We start from the raw sequence: 17,034 nt of genomic DNA, 5'->3' as shown, positions 1-17,034 counted from the left end.
TGTTGGAAGGAGGGATACAGGCTCTTTAGGAAGGACAGGCAGGGGAGACGAGGAGGGGGTGTCACCCCCAATGTCAGTGACAGCTGGAGTGCAGGGAGCTCTGCCTGGGGACAGGTGAGGAGCCGACCGAGAGTTGATGGGTCAGGACTAAAGGGAGGGCAGGGACAGGAGATGTTATAGTGAGGGTCTCCTACAGGCCACCCAACCAGAAAGACTAAGTGGATGAAGGCCTCTATAGATAGATAGGAGCAGCCTCATGTTCACAGGCCTGGTCCTCATGGGGGACTTCAACCACTGATACCTGTTGGAGGGATGACACAGAAGGGCAGAAGAAATCCAGGAGATTCCTAGGATGCACTGATGATAACTTCCTTCTCCAAGTAGTAGAGGAGCCAATGAGAAGTGCTATGCTGGACTTTGTTCTCACCAACAAGGAGGGGCTGGTGGGGAATGTGACCTCAAGGGCAGCATTGGCTGCAGTGACCATGAAACGGTGGTAGTGCAAGATCCTTAGGGCATCAATGAGGGTGCACATCAAGCTCGTTACCCTGGGCTTCAGGAGAGCAGACTTTGGCCTCCCCAGGGATCTGCTTGGCAGAGTAGCATGTGGTAAAGCTCTGGAGGGAAGAGGGGCCCAAGAAAGCTGGTTGATATTCAAGGATCACCTCCTCCAAGCTCAGGAATGACACATCCTGACAAAGAGGAAGTCAGGCAGAAATGCCAGGAGCTCTGCATGGATGAGCAAGGAGCTCCTGGATAAGCTCAAACACAAAAAGGAAGCCTACAGAGGGTGGAAGAAAGGACAGATAGCCTGGGAAGAATACAAAGAAACTGTCCAAGCATACAGGCATCAGGTTAGGAAGGCCAAAGCCCTGATAGAATTAAATCTGTCCAGGGACATCAAGGGCAACAACAAAAGCTTCTATAGGTACACACTGGTGATAAAGGGAAGACTAAGGAAAATGTGTGCCCTCTCTGGAAAGAAACAGGGGACCTGGTTACCTGGGACATGGAGAAGACTGAGGCAGTCAACAACTTTTTTGTCTCAGTCTTCACCAGCAAGTGATCCAGCCATACCACCCAAGATGCAGAATGCAAAGGGGACTGGAAGAATGAAAAACTGCCCACTGTACGAGAAGATCAGGTTTAAGACCATCTAAGGAACCTGACGGTTGTACTGGGTTTGTGTGGCAGGGTTTTTTGGTAGCAGGGGTGGGGGCTACAGCAGTGGCTCCTGTGAGAAGCTTCTTGAAGCTTCCCCAGCTTGAAGATGGATAGCGATGGTGGCTGCACCTCTGTGATAAATGTATTTCAGAAAGAGAACCTGAGAGGGGGTTGGAGGACTTCTGAGGAGGAGTTACAAGAACAATATCTGTGTGAACACTAAGGTCAGTGGAAGAAAGGAGGAAAGCGGGGAGGTGTGCCAGAACAGAGACTGTATCCCATGGTGAGAGGGCAGACTGTGCCCCTGCCACCCACGGAGATCACCAGTGGAGCAGAGGCTGACCTGTGGCCTGTGGAAGACACCACACCAAAGCAGGCAGCTGCAGTTCACGGAGGCTGGGACTCTGAGGGAAGAAGTCGTCCCTGCTGTTGTAGTTTGGCACTGTGAGGACCGCAACATGCAGGAGTAATCCACACAGGAGCAGCTTGGGAACGGCTGCATCCTATGGGGAGAACTCACGTGGAACACTCTAAGAATGCCAGAAGTTTCCCTTCCTCCTTAACAAGAAGGAAGAAGTGGTGAACTGACTGCACCTCTGGTCCTCTGACCCCTGCACCACTGAGAGGAGGAGGAATTAGAGAGATTGGGAGCAGAGCTGAGCCCAAAAGGAGGGAGGGGTGGGAGGAAATGACTTCTTACTGTCCCACTTTGTCTGTTAAGTGGTGGTGGTGGTGTTAGTGTTTGAATTAAAGTAACATTCTTTTTTCCTTCCCCTGAGGAGTCTGTTGTCTTTTGCAATAATGGATGAAACATACCTCCCTGTCCTTATCTCAATTCCTGAGCCAAGCCTTTTGCTTCATTTTCTCCTTCCCAGTGCTGGAGCTGGGAAGGGGTGAGTGAATGGCTGCATGGTGTTCAGTTGCCCTCTGGGCTCAAGCCATGACGAGGTGCACAAGTCTATGGGACTTGGTAAGATGCAACCAAGGGTCCTGAGGGAACTAGCAGATTAAGTGTCTAAGCCACTATCCACCATATTTGAGAAGTTGTGGCAGTCTGGTGAAGTTTCCACTAATGGGAAAAGTGAAACCCCCCATTTTTAAAATCACAGAAGAAGCTACCACCCTATCCTACAGCTCTTCAGAAGTATTATTTCAAAGCCATGGTATCAGAGCAGTAGAACAGGGAATAGCTATTCAACGGGTTGAATTCTGTTCTTGAACTACATTAGAGCCTATTGCTCACTAAACCATTTGAAAAGAACAATGATCTATATATTCTCTTCTCAAAAGGCCCATAGCATGGTCCTGCCAATGGTCCTGGAAACTCTGCTCAGAAATCCAGAAACATAATTGGAGCACAGCATAAAACCAAACATACACAATTTGCATGAACACTGGTGAAACATCTGTACACTGTATTTTCAAGTTCACTCTATAATGTTATTTCATTTGTGAACAATATAACTCCAAAAATGTCACTAAAAGAATAAAAACAACAAATAATGGTTATCAAGTTGCCAAGTTGTTCATATCAGGGCCTATTTATCTTTTGATTTTTAGATAGGATTGAGTGCCATTAAGTAGCACACTATGATGATTTTCTTAATTTACTGGTATTTCACAGTAAGTTCATGCTACTTATGTTTTCCTGCCACAAGTACTCAAACACCCAGAAATTCAGAGATAATTAACAACAGCTTTCACTTATTTCATAGCAAAAACTAGTTACTTACCTCCATAATATCCTCTAAATTCTCCTCTGCATCTGCTTTTTCAGTTGTCAGTTTGGCAGCTTTGAAATAGGTCTTCATGAGTAGATAACCCCTCTTTGCCCCATTCCAGTGAGAACGGGGAATTTCTACCAAACCATAACCCAAAAGCAACACAAGAAGAAAGAGACCCCATGTGTTTGCTGCAGCTATCCCAATAGTCTGAAGTTGGTTCCTAAGGAAAAAACAACAGTAAAAACAAAAAACCAAACAATATCCTCCTACCCCACCTGCAAGAAAGCAGCCTTGAAGCATCTGTGTACCAAGGTGGCTTTAAAGTTCACAGAAACAGACGTAGTATCTGTAATTCTTGCCAAGGGCCAGTCTGCTACTTGGCTGCATTTAAAGTTGTCATGTTTTTTTTGTATCTCCCATGTTTCTGTCCCCTCTGGAGGGAAGACAAAAATGTTTGTTCTCAAAGGAGTATGTTTCTTTAAGAAACAACATGAACTTGGCAAACTTCTTGAAACTGAGGTCAAAACAGCGTAAGGGCAGTCACTATAAGAAACAGCCTCAGAACCCAGGGTTTGTACTCAGAAGTGGAAAGCAACTAGGCATTACATGACAGTGTTTACAACTGTATCTAGTGTGGAAGAATATTAGCAATGTTAAAAATACCAATTATTTTAACTTATTGCCTTAAACAAAATATACAGTAAATGGAAGCACTACACAGGAAATATTGACAGACTTTGAGAGATGTTATTCTGAAAACACTAAGAAAGTTTCTGCACTAACTTTGCAAATGCATTTGTAGGGGAAAAAAAAACCCACACTGCAAATATAAGAGGATTCCTCTGCCTCACATATCAAAATCAGAAAACCAAGACAAACTTCTATAAAGTCAAAAGTACACTTTCCATAAAAAAATTAACAAAACTTTCCAACTGCCTATCAAAAATCAGATAAACTAAAATTATTTTTTTAAAAAGACCCATTTCATCTACAGAAGAGATTACCTGTGACAATTTTTAAGAACTCCTGCAAGTACTTACAACTTATTCTTACCATTGTAAATTGAAGTTTGGATTTACAGCCACGTATATTAAAAATGCTCCAAAAATCAGCAAGTAAGTGCCATAATAGATTGCATTCTCAATCAATGCAGTTTTAATCTTTCCAGTAATGGAGAACCCTCCTGATCTAGCATATGACTGCATGAAAGGTAGCAGAATCCTAGGAAGAAAACAAAACCAAACCACATCAGCCAACCAGGAAAAAAAAAAAAAAAAAAGTAGTTTAGTAGTGGCAGGATACTGAGACAGGGGTGTTTAAACTGAAGACTCCAAGGTTAACTACCTAGCTATATGTTTTTATTCTAGATGTACTGGTCTGATGGCAAACCTCAGTCAAGCTGCAGACAAAAACAATACAGTTAGCTTTACAATGAAAAATCTGTGTTAATTGAGAACTCACTACCAACCCTGATATTCTTGACTGATCTAATAATTATTTGATAACAGGTTGATCAGAAACCACACACCAGTCTAACCCAAACGCACAATCAGTCTGTTTGCTGTAGCTACATCTACAGCTTTATATAGCACATACAATAAAACCAAATAGTTTACAATATTACTCAAAAATTACCCAACTCAATTCACGGAATTATTTTGGTGTTCTTTGGCCTAAAACTCATTCTTTTCAATGTATCCATAAACACCTCTATATATAAATTGCTCAGTTTCAACTCTAAAAGTGAGCCAAGAGCAAATGGTTGCTACCTGAAAAGGAGAAAAAAAAAAAAAGTATGCTCAATTTAGTAAGTACCTATTCAAGAAATTCACTGCTAGCAAATAATACATGATTAGAAGCTCTGTGGAATAGTGATATATATTCTTAAAGACTATGCTGAGACTGTTAAGATGATGTACTTAGAAGCTGTATCTGTATCATATCTTTTTGCCTTACTTACCATGTTAAAAACTGCGACGTCCAATATACAACACGCCAGAAAATTGGCATAATTCCATTAGGAATATAACTCCATGGTTTGAAACATTTTTGCTTGCTGTAACAATGTAAAGAAACTTATTGTTAGTTGTAGGGCCAAGAGCAGAAAACCCACTTTCTATAAATTCCCCTATCTAGAAAGGTCATTGAAAATAGCATAGAGGTAATACACTAGTATTTGAGTACACAGTCAACCATCAACCGTCTCAGAAGAAAAAAAAATGAATCACCACTTGAAAACATTTATCATTCTCCTCACTGCAAATATCTGGACAAGACAGATTTCTTAGAGAAAAAAACAGTAGCTCAAAGACTAAAGAGAAATAAATAATTAAGAAATTTAAGGTTACAATTTTTCTTTTGGGGCAGAAAGTACTTACTTCATGCAAAGAAAAAACATTTCTGTAGACAGAAGACCATTCAACTTTTGTTAGTGTCCTGGTTCAGCCAGGATAGAGTAAAGTTTTCCCCAGCAGAGAGAGAGGGGGAAGGGATCTCCAGCCGGGTTATTCATACCATGCTGACATCAGGTCCGGTGGGCAGAACCCTTTTTCCTTACTCCTTGGTTGGTACGGGAGGGAATTTGGCTTTCCGTGACCAGCTAGCGGTATTTCTCTGTATATCGTTTGTCTTGTTCACTGTTATTGCTGTTTGTTGTTACCACTGATACTGTTGTTATTCAGATTGTTCTATCACTCTGTTGTATTAAATTTCTTGTTATTTTAGCCGGGGTCTGTGTTTGACTTCCAGCCCGACCGGCGCGGGTGGGGGAGGGGCAACGGCCACATGCTCCCTGACCCCAGCAAGGTTTAAAACTTGCACATTATTAATTGGCACCCAACGTGGGGCATTGGAATAAGAATAAAAAGGGACAGACCCTGACCAGAGTGTGGTAGAGCAATCTGTTGGGTGTAATTTTTTTTGTATCTGTTTGATAAGAAAATATTTGTGATGCCGGCCCACATGTTTGCATGGTGCGGCTGGATTACTCCTTATATCCAGTTTATGATCCCTGTGGTGGCGTTTGTTATGGGTAGAAAATGTATAAAGGTTCTTATGTTGTTGTACGGGCTATTGAACGCGTACGCTGCCTTTGTATCGCTGTGTGGGGGGTGGGCCGGCACCTGTTTGCCTTTTGGGCTTTTGTTAGGGGTATCACCCCCTCTGTGGGTGAGCCAGGGGAAGGGATCCTCTCGGCTTTGAGGCGGTTTAGCCCCCCCTGGAGCCTGCAAGCCAGTGTGATTGTGGCACTATGCCTTCTGAACGTCTGCCTGATTTTGGTTTTGGCCATGAAGCGTTTCTCTAACAATAGCAGTGCCGGGAAACGTGCCCCGAGGTCAGATAATAGTGAGTGGCAAGGGGTGTGGGAAAAGATGGGCAAAGGCCTGAGTTGGTGGGCACCCTCAATGCTTTGGAATTTCACTCCTGAGCAAATGCAGAGCCCCGATAAACTGATGGAGTGCTTAGAAAGGGTGTGTTACCAAGCTGGCAAAACCCAGGAGACACAAATCACTGCAATGTGTTGGGGACTTGCCCATGCGTACTGTGCCCTCTTTAATACCACCCGCTGCCCTCAAGGGGGAGAAAAGGCCACACAAACAATATCTGAACCGGGGGCACAGGCAGAGCCAGTCTCAGTCGCCTCCACCAGCACACAGACTGAGCCAGAGAGCCAGGCAGTGCCAGTGTCAGTCGCCCCAATACAGAAAACAAAATATACCAGAAAGTCTGTTCACAGAGTGAGGGATGAGGATGAGCCAGGCCCATCAGGGGAACAGGAGGAAGGACCAGAGGTGACTGTCCCATCTCTGTCCCCGACTGAGCTGCGAGATATGCAGAGAGATTTTGGCCGCCTGGGAGGTGAGCAGATTTGCACCTGGCTGCTCCGATGCTGGGACAATGGAGCCAGTGCTTTTGAAATGGAGGGGAGAGAGGCCAAGCAGCTGGGATCTTTGGCCAAGGATGCTGGCATTGATAGGGAGATAGGGAAACAGGCTCAAACTCTCAGCCTTTGGAAGCGACTCCTGTTCAGTGTGAGGGAGAGGTACCCCTACAAGGATGATATCCTATGTCAGCTGAGCAAATGGACCAACACTGAGAAGGGCATCCAGAGCCTCAGGGAACTGGCTGTGTTTGAGATGATCTATGGTGATCTGAATGATGAGCAGTCACCCATGGACCCAGATCAGGCCCCTTGCACACAACTGATGTGGCAAAAGTTCCTGAAGAGCGCACCAGAAGCACACTCAAAAGCATTGGCAATAGTGTCCTGGTGGACAGACACCCACACTCTAACAGTGGATGGAGTGGTTGGCAAGCTCCGGCAATATGAGGGAAATCTCCCCTCATCTCAACATTCCCTGGTCTCAGCTGTGGAGGAACTGTCTCAGAGGGTCCAGAAGATGGAAGAGGACATGTCCTAAGTTCCACCTGCACGGGCTAATGTCTCAGCCATTAGAAATAAACATTTCTGCACCCAAGAGAAAGGCAGCAGAAGGTACACACCATGAGGCACCCTATGGTTTTTCCTCCGTGACCATGGAGAGAACATAAGGAGGTGGGATGGACAGCCCACTGCTGCCCTAGCTGCACAAGTAGAGCAGCTGAAAGGGAGGACCACCACGAAAGGGGAATCCTCCAAGAGGAGTGCAGCTCCAGTGTCCAGTCAGAAATCCCCCCGGCAGAATAGAATGGTGAACGTTATGTCTGACCCTCTTGAGGGGACCAGTAAGTCATTCTTTCAAGAAGTGAGTGATGATGAGCAGGACTAGAGGGGCCCTGCCTCCAGCCAGGGGGAGGAAAGGGACAATCGGATTTACTGGACAGTGTGGATCTGATGACCTGGCACATCAGACCCACAAGAGTATAAGGCTTTGGCCGACACCGGCGCACAGTGCACCCTGATGCCATCGAGCTACAGTGGGGTTGAATCCATCTGCATCTCTGGAGTGACAGGGGGATCCCAACAGCTGACCCTACTGGAAGCTGAAGTGAGCCTGACTGGGAAGGACTGGCATAAGCACCCCATTGTGACTGGCCCAGATGCCCCGTGCATCCTGGGCATAGACTGTCTCAGGAGAGGGTACTTCAAATACCCAAAAGGGTACTGGTGGGCTTTTGGTGTAGCTGCCCTGGAGGAGGTTGAACAGTTGTCCACCTTACCCGGCCTCTCAGAGGATCCCTCAGTGGTGGGGCGGCTTAACATTGAAGAGTAGCGAGTGCCGATTGCTACCAAGACCGTGTACCAGCGGCAGTACCGCACCAACCGAGATTCCCTGGTCCCCATCCATCAGCTGATCCGTCAACTATAAAGCCAGAAGGTGATCAGCAAAACTCACTCCCCCTTCAACAGCCCTATATGGCCAGTGAGAAAGCCTAATGGTGAATGGAGGCTAACTGTGGACTACCGTGGCCTGAATGAAGTTACACCAGCAATGAGTGCTGCAGTGCTGGACATGCTAGAGCTCCAGTATGAACTGGAGTCTAAGGCAGCCAAGTGGTACGCCACGATTGACATTGCTAACGTGTTTTTCTCCATTCCGATAGCGCCAGAGTGCAGGCCACAGTTTGCGTTCACTTGGAGAGGCATCCAGTACACCTGGAATTGATTGCCCCAGGGGTGGAACCACAGCTCCACCATTTGCCATGGACTGGTCCATACTGCACTGGAGAAAGGTGGGGCTCCAGAACACCTGCAGTATATTGATGACATCATTATATTGGGGGATACAGCTGAGGAAGTCGTTGAGAAAGGGAAGAAGATAATTAAAATCCTCCTGAAGGCCAGCTTTGCCATTAAGCAAAAGAAAGTTAAGGGGCCTGCAAGGGAAATTCAATTCCTAGGAAATAAATGGCAAGATGGGTGTTGCCACATCCCAATGGAGGTGATAAACAAGATAACAGCCATGGCCCCACCAACCTCTAAAAAGGAGACTCAGTCTTTCCTGGGCGCCGTTGGGTTCTGGAGGATGCACATCCCGAACTACAGCCTGATTGTGAGCCCTCTCTACCAAGTAACCCGTAAGAAGAACGATTTTGAATGGGGCCCTGAGCAACAACAATCCTTTGAACAGATTAAACGAGAGATTGCCCAAGCAGTAGCCCTCGGGCCAGTCCAGGAAGGGCAGGAGGTTAAGAACATGCTCTACACTGCAGCCGGGGAGAATGGCCCTACCTGGAGCCTCTGGCAGAGAGCACCTGGGGAGACCCGAGGCCGACCTCTAGGCTTTTGGAGCCGGGGATACAAAGGCTCTGAAGCTAATTATACACCGAGAAGGAGATACTGGCAGTGTATGAAGGAGTTCAGGCTGCCTCAGAAGTGGTCGGCACTGAAACACAGCTCCTCCTGGCACCCCAACTGCCCGTGCTGGGGTGGATGTTCAAAGGAAAAGCCTCCTCCACGCATCATGCAACCGACGCCATGTGGAGTAAATGGGTTGTGTTGATAACACAACGGGCTCGAATTGGGAACCCCAGTCGCCCAGGGATACTAGAGGTGATTACGAACTGGCCAGAGAGCAAAGATTCCGGGATGTCACCAGAACAGGAGGTGACACGTGCTAAGGAGGCCCCACCATATAACGAGCTGCCGGATGAGGAGAAGTGATATGCCCTGTTCACTGATGGGTCTTGTCGCATTGTGGGAAAGCATTGACGATGGAAGGCTGCTGTATGGAGTCCCACACGACGAGTCACTGAAGCTGCTGAGGGACAGGGGGAATCGAGCCAGTTTGCAGAAGTGAAAGCCGTTCAGCTGGCTTTGGATATTGCTGAGTGGGAAAAGTGGCCAAGGCTCTACCTCTACACCGACTCGTGGCCAGTGGCGAATACCCTGTGGAAATGGCTGCAGCAATGGAAGCAGAACAACTGACAACGTAAGGGTAAAACCGTCTGGGCTGCTGAAGTATGGCAGGACATTGCAGCCCGTGTGGAGAACCTCGTTGTGAAGGTACGCCATGGGGATGCCCACATACCCAAGAGTCGGGCCACTGATGAGCATCGACACAACCAGCAGGCAGACCAAGCTGCTAAGATTAGAGTGGCTCAGGTGGACTTGGACTGGCAGCGCAAAGGTGAACTGTTCATAGCCCGGTGGGCCCATGAGACCTCGGGCCACCAAGGTAGGTATGCAACATACAGGTGGGCTCGAGATCGAGGGGTGGACCTTACTATTGACACCATTGCAGAGATCATCCATGGATGCGAGACGTGTGCTGCAATCAAACATGCCAAGCGGGTGAAGCCCCAGCGAAATGAAGTGCGATGGCTGAAATATAGATATGGAGAGGCCTGGCAGATCAACTACATCACACTGCCACAGGAAGCGCCACGTGCTCACAATGGTGGAAGTAACCACTGGGTGGCTGGAAGCTTACCCAGTGCCCCACGCCACTGCCCGGAACACCATCCTGGGCCTTGAGACCCAAGTCCTGTGGCGACACGGCACCCCAGAGAGAATTGAGTCAGACAACGGGACCCAATTCCGAAACAACCTCATAAATGCCTGGGCAGAAGAACACGGCATCGAGTGGGTCTACCATATCCCCTACCACGCACCAGCCTCTGGGAAGATCGAGCACTACAATGGACTGTTAAAAACTATGTTGAAAGCACTGGGAGGTGGCACCTTCAAAGACTGGGACATGCATCTAGCAAAGGCCACCTGGCTCATCAACACAAGAGGATCTGCCAGTCGAGCTGGCCCGGCTCAGTCAAGACCTCCACATGCTACAGATGGGGATAAAGTCCCTGTGGTGTGCATGAGGAATATATTGGGAAAAATGGTCTGGTTTAGTCTTGCACCAGGCAAAGGTAAAGGTAAACCCATCCACGGGACTGCTTTTGCCCAAGGACCTGCGTGCACCTGGTGGGTGATGCAGGACAATGGGGAGGTCCGATGTGTACCACAGGGGGACTTGATTCTGGGTGAGAACATGCCATAAATTATGCTGTGCCTGTGTAGATTATTACTTTGTTATTGTTAACTGCTAAATGGCAGCTGGACATGACGTAGATGGTATACAATAAAGGGGTGGATTATATCCTGGTTCAGCCAGGATAGAGTAAAGTTTTCCCCAGCAGAGAGAGAGGGGGAAGGGATCTCCAGCCGAGTTATTCATCCCATGCTGACGTCAGGTCCGGTGGGCGGAACCCTTTTTCCTTACTCTTTGGTTGGTATGGGAGGGAATTTGTCTTTCCGTGACCAGCTAGCGGTATTTCTCTGTGTATCGTTTGTCTTGTTCACTGTTAGTTGTTATTCAGATAGTTCTATCACTCTGTTGTATTAAATTTCTTGTTATTTTAGCCGGGGTCTGTCTTTAACTTCCAGCCCAACCGGCGCGGGTGGGGGAGTGGCAACGGCCATGTGGTCCCTGATCCCGGCAATGATTAAAACTTGCACAGTTAGTTTAGCAGGTTTTAAAAAAAACATCTAGGGGCCCCATCACCTAGCTGTTTCTTCTGTCACCCAGCTGGATTTAGTCAGGCTTGTATAAACTTTGATTTATTGAGCCAATACTTTTCTGACAGGTAGTGTTTGCTTCATGGGCCCGTAAAAGCCATGAGAGCCTTTTTAGTAAAAGAAGAGCAAAAGACAAAGTGCCTATCCACACTAAGACACTTGGGTTTTTTTTCCAAATACCTGTCTGGGTAATGAAGCAATGGTGAGTCAAAGGACAATACAATCAATTTAATAGGAGTATCTATTGAGAAACAATTAGTGTTTTCCAGGGTCAAACTAGTTAAGCTTGAGTTTTTACATACACAGCCTAAATATTTGCAAAACTATCAAATTGCCATAGAATGACAGGTAGTGTGGCTAAAGGTTTCAAAGTTTTAAGATCTGCATTGCAACAACACAGTATCTGCTCAGTTGCTACTTAAATTGGTATTTCTATTTGATATACTTGTCAAATATTATAGTATAACATCCACCAGCATGTTCTGAAACTGCAGGTAAATGGAAAGGCTATTGAAAAGATTTCAAACTGTGCATTTACGTAGTTATGTTTAGTTAACATACACTGGGTGGTCTTAAATAAAAGGTACAATGTTGTGTCACTAAGTCTGGCATTTTACTGTTCTTCCATGGATATACATCCAGAGAGCCTCCACTTTAGGGCAACAAAACTGACAATACTTTGCATGGACATATCAACTGACATCTTAAATGCTCTTAACTACATTGCACGTATCTACAAGATGTGGAAATAGCCAATGGAGACTAAAGCAGCCACAGAAAGAGAATACATCCACCTACACTCGACATGTTTTAGGGGTTACCTCCTTCCTTTCAGAAGACAGCAAGAAGGCTATTGTTACTTTGGTAGAATACAGTAAATTTCAGATAACTCCAATTACCGTATACATGCAATTATAATAAGCAGTTAGATATGCTGCTTACATGTAAGACAAGCCTACTAACTTCATTCAGAAGATATAAAATTAGATTTTCAAGTCTAAAGTCCTTAAGATAGTGAAGAAAAGATAGGCATTCACCAAGGCCTCTCCTCATAGATAAGCTTGAAAAGCTTAGTTCTATCACTTTACCAACAAAACAGAAGAAATCTAGCATGAAATAAAAAAAACCCCCAACATTTAGGATAATCAGCTAGAACTATTGCATAACTACTACCAATAGATGCAAGGCACTTGTCTTCACCTCTTCCCTCACCTTCCTCTAGGTTTACAATCTTCAAATGTCGTACCTCAGAGATAACACTTGTTTATTATTAAAAACATTGTACATTTAAATTCTTATAATTTAAAAACATTTTAAAAACATTTAAATTCTTATAATTTAAAAAAAGAAAATCATAAAATACTTATTTAAAAACAGTTCAATGAAGAAAACATATCGCTCATACCTTGGAGCAAGAGTAACGTAAGAGCCATTACTTTCTGCGGGGCTGGAGTTAACAGCAAGTTTGCACCGATTATAAATAGTCTAAAAGACAATTAATTTTATATCAGTGACCAAAAAAGGTGTAATTTATTTAAAAATAGCTAGTCCCATTTTTAAAGATGTTTCCTGTATTCCAGGTTTACATTTGGGAACAATTATGCCAATAAACCCTCAAAACAACATACAATCTGAAGGACAAGTAAGTAAAAAACTGGAAGTGTTTTTATGTTGCCTAAACAGGTTAAAAAAAAGGTATAAACAAAAAATTAAATTTTAAAACATTTTAAATTGATTTGTTATCTGATGAGATCAACAAAAAATAAAATTAATTGTAAACATGGACACTGTCATGCAAAAAAGTAACAAGCGTTTAGATTAATAAGAGACTATTCAGAAAATTTATTTGCTGTTTAAGATACTGTCCTTTAACATTGTGATTTTTAAAAAATACGGTACATATTTTACATAGCTAAGCAGAAAATCTCACAAGTTTCTTACCGTACTGACATCCAGAGGCAGTATAAATACAATAAGAAAGCAGAGATACCAAGCCAATAATGTTGCTATGATCACCAGTCTATGCTGCTTCTTGAAGTCCCCATAACGGTGAAGTAGGAATAAGGCCAGAAAAAAGACAAATACTATCTCAAGGCCCAGCGCTGCACCACTCATTATTGAATGTTCACTCCAGCACAGCTCACTTAAGAAAGCAGATCAGAACTGTAAGACAAAAAGACATTTAATTACATTAAAATTTCTGAAAGTTATTTATTCAGAAAAAAAACATTTTAAAACATATTAATAGACTTCTTATTTTACATGACAAAGACTCTGTCCAGATGAAGAACAGGATTTTTTCAGCAAGGTGCTCTAAAGTCCTCTGCAGAAATGTCATTCCAATATTGTCATTTCTAGGAATATATTAGGGCAACTTCTCTTCATCTTGTTGATATACAATAGATCCAGAAGTCAAATGTCTAGACTCTAAGCCTAACTTTTAAGTCTAGTATAAATTTCAAAAGAAAATACATTCTGCTCTTTTTTTTTCTTTTAAAAGAAATAAACTGATTTGGACAAAGGGTTTTAATTAAATGTTTCTGGAAAGCTAATGAGCAACTTTTTAAATGGACCATTCCTCAACTATGCATTTAAATTCTGTAATGAGTGTTAACAGAGCATAAAATTACAGCAAAGTATATGCTAGTCTACTTGTGATGTACCTCTTTTAGGTTTGAAATTTCATGTAGTGAGAGGCAACACGCTAGCTAATTCACCTTCCTACTTCTGTTCTTGTTCGGAGATATGGAAGTCTCAATTCATTTATTAGTCTTGACATGATATATTTTTGCTTTGCTCACCCTTCTGTGTTTAGTTATTCTCTTATAGTCAGGACCGCTAGAAGTGCCTAGGAATTACATACATCTTCATGCACGCATGCTATTATGCAAAGGGCCAGTGAGATGTACAAGTACAGAAAATTTCACTGACTTGTTACATTGCTAGTTAAACTGCTTCTAACCTTTCTAATAAGTATCATTTTACCACAGGCACTTCACACATTAACAAAAAAACGTTTATTCCTATGGTCAGGCTGACTTGCTTCTCCATCAAGATTACCATTTTAGCTGGTTTGATTTAACAGAAGCAGTTTTTGCTATGGCTTCCCCACTCTTCTATTTTCAGTGCTTTCACTTTTCATTGGAATTTTAAAAAAGAAATGCTACTACTTCCTCAAGGAAGTATTTACATTACCCCTTCAGAATTTGTTAAAGTGAACCACTTCTTTTACTAACATCTTATTAAACTGCTTAAGCAGATCTGTTATGGATGAGGGCACTAAGCAGAGTAATCTTATTTCCACCAAAAAATTTCAAAGTTTGTAATGCCAGTACCTCCTTGAGGACACACAGGACAAATATTCTGTGATTCTTCCCCAAAGATTTGTTTCCCCCCATTTTGCTACTTTGACATTTAATTTTCAAATAGTGAGAGCACCATGTTTACTCCATGTTGGCTGTTACACACAGAGCACACCATATTCTGATAATAGCTCAAGTTACCTTCCTGTTTCTTAACAAAGATGCACGCACATTTATCTTCTGCCTTTCATCTAACATGTTGATTAAATAATTAGCATTTCTGTCAGGTCAAAGCATCCCTTTACTATCTGCCTTTACTACATTTTGGCCAGATCATTTGTAAATCATGACTCCATGTGCAAGGTTTAATTCTTGCCAGGATGAGAGAGCACGTCGCTGTTGCCACTCCCCCACCCGCGCCGGTCGGGCTGGAAGTCAAACACAGACCCCGGCCAAAATAACAAGAAATTTAATACAACAGAGTGATAGAACAATCTGAATAACAACAGTATCAATGGTAACAACAATAAACAGCAATAACAGTGAACAAGACAAAAGATATACAGAGAAATACTGCTAAATGATCAAGGAGCAAACCCGCCGCGTGTGTGGCAAAAACCAACACCAGAAGCGAAAGTGAAAAGGCTCTGCCCCTGGACCTGACGTCAGCATGGTATGGATAACCCGGCTGGAGATCCCTTCCCCCTCTCTCTCTGCTGGGGAAAACTTTACTCTGTTCTGGCTGAACCAGGACACTCCAGGATATCTAACTTATTTCTCAATCACTTACTTTCTAAGCAAGTTCTTGTCTATTCTACTGTACCTTATCTGTTCTTGTTTCCTTGGAAAACAGCCTTTTGTATTCAAAGTATAGTTAGAAATTCCAACCAAAAAAAAAAAAAAAGGAAAATAAATACTATATATCAGCTTCATCAAGGCAGTGCTATCAGACATATGCAGCTTTGGGTGCTCATTATAACCACACCTTATACTAGGTAAACAAGAAAAACTATACAGCATATCCTTCATTAGTCACACCTATAAAATTTTTTACTACACCTTAACACCTTAAAAGTCCCTATCAAAACAGAAGGTGAAAAGTTTTTGTGTGAGATGCTGCATTCAGTTATTACCATGAGGTAACTTCCAAAAATATTATTAAAATGTATTGAATATACTAAAATAGAGAGGCAATTGAATCCTATTACATTAAGTCACTTTCAAAGTCAAAAGCAACTAGCAGTTATCAAAGTAAACTGCATTTTTCTGTTCTTCACCTGGTCCCTATTTTAATCTTAAAATACAAAATTAAACACCTGATTTTCACCAGACTGCAACTGATGACTAATAGGAGTTGTGTTGAAATAATGTATACACATTTTCAAAATTACAAATCATAATTTTTAGAGAGAAAGCACTTAAAACTAGCTCCCCATACAAATAACTTGAATGCAAAAAAATCCACAAGGTGAGGAATGCAATGCTTAAGAGGACCTCTGACTATGAACTAAATCCTGCCTAACAGGACAGCTGTACTTGGGACTCATGCTACTAGAAGTATTTGTATCTGGCCTTAAAATGTATTACTGCAGGCTATAAAGCCATGCCTTCCTGTGGCAGGCAGCATTTGCCTCTCAACCTGTTTGTTAGTTCAAAAGAAGTTAAGTTCCTTACCCAGAACTCTGTTTCTTCATTTTATTTAGACAAGCTTCTCACTATTAGCACACAGCTCCCTAGTATCGGCTGAAATTCCTGAACTCCTAAAGAATGTTCTCTTGAGATCCATGAACTACTTCAGAAGAGTTCTCTCATATTCTACAACCTTCAACTGCTCAGAAGACGCTCCTATTAAACAGTGACAAAACTAAGAGAATTCCTCATTCTGAAAGAAAGAGTATTTATTGGTATACTCTGTTTCTGGACAGTAAGGTAGCTGTGGATTAGTACAAGTAGTATCAAAGGCTGAAAGAGTGGCACTGGAAGTGCAACGTAATCAGTATGCTGTTGTGTAGGCTTAGGATTTTCTTGCTTTGTTTCAGACATAGAGAAAATCAGAAGCTTTTTGTTCTGTGAATTGAAGAGTTTGATTACTCCTGTATAGGACATACATGTCAAAATTCTAACATGAAATCCTCTAGAGTCCAAACCCAGTTAACAGCTCTTTATAAGCACCATAAAGGGCTCAGTTCACAATTCCCTCAGAGACTCCCTACTATCAACAGTATTAAATTACCTTGCCAACCTCAAGACTAACCGCACTCATGACCATCTACATTACAAATGAATTAACTACTCTGCCTGGTACAGAAATACTCAAGTTACTAAATGAAACATCAGAGAAGGAAAAAAAAAACCTCACACCTCCTTAGAGCTTTCATACAGCACC

At 43.2% G+C, this 17,034-nt stretch overlaps 1 protein-coding gene across 1 annotated transcript in view; it reads right to left on the bottom strand.

The window, feature by feature from the left end:
• LMBRD2 (LMBR1 domain containing 2) overlaps positions 1-13,506 on the bottom strand; it is a 33,183-nt gene extending 19,677 nt beyond the window's left edge. Inside the window, exons 1-5 of the mRNA XM_026865560.1 lie at positions 13,288-13,506; positions 12,752-12,831; positions 4,849-4,944; positions 3,942-4,109; positions 2,898-3,108 (exon numbers count right to left, since the gene is read on the bottom strand). Of these exons, the coding sequence (XP_026721361.1) occupies positions 2,898-3,108; positions 3,942-4,109; positions 4,849-4,944; positions 12,752-12,831; positions 13,288-13,461 (729 nt within the window). The 5' untranslated portion in view covers positions 13,462-13,506. The remainder of the gene's footprint in view (positions 1-2,897; positions 3,109-3,941; positions 4,110-4,848; positions 4,945-12,751; positions 12,832-13,287) is intronic.
• Between the last annotated feature and the right edge of the window lie 3,528 nt (positions 13,507-17,034).

This window comes from Athene cunicularia, assembly GCF_003259725.1.
Source record: "Athene cunicularia isolate RWA chromosome Z unlocalized genomic scaffold, athCun1 chrZ_part1, whole genome shotgun sequence".
Taxonomy (NCBI): domain Eukaryota; kingdom Metazoa; phylum Chordata; class Aves; order Strigiformes; family Strigidae; genus Athene; species Athene cunicularia.
The sequence above is the reverse complement of the archived record's forward strand: the minus strand, read 5'-3'. Positions and strand labels throughout refer to the sequence as shown.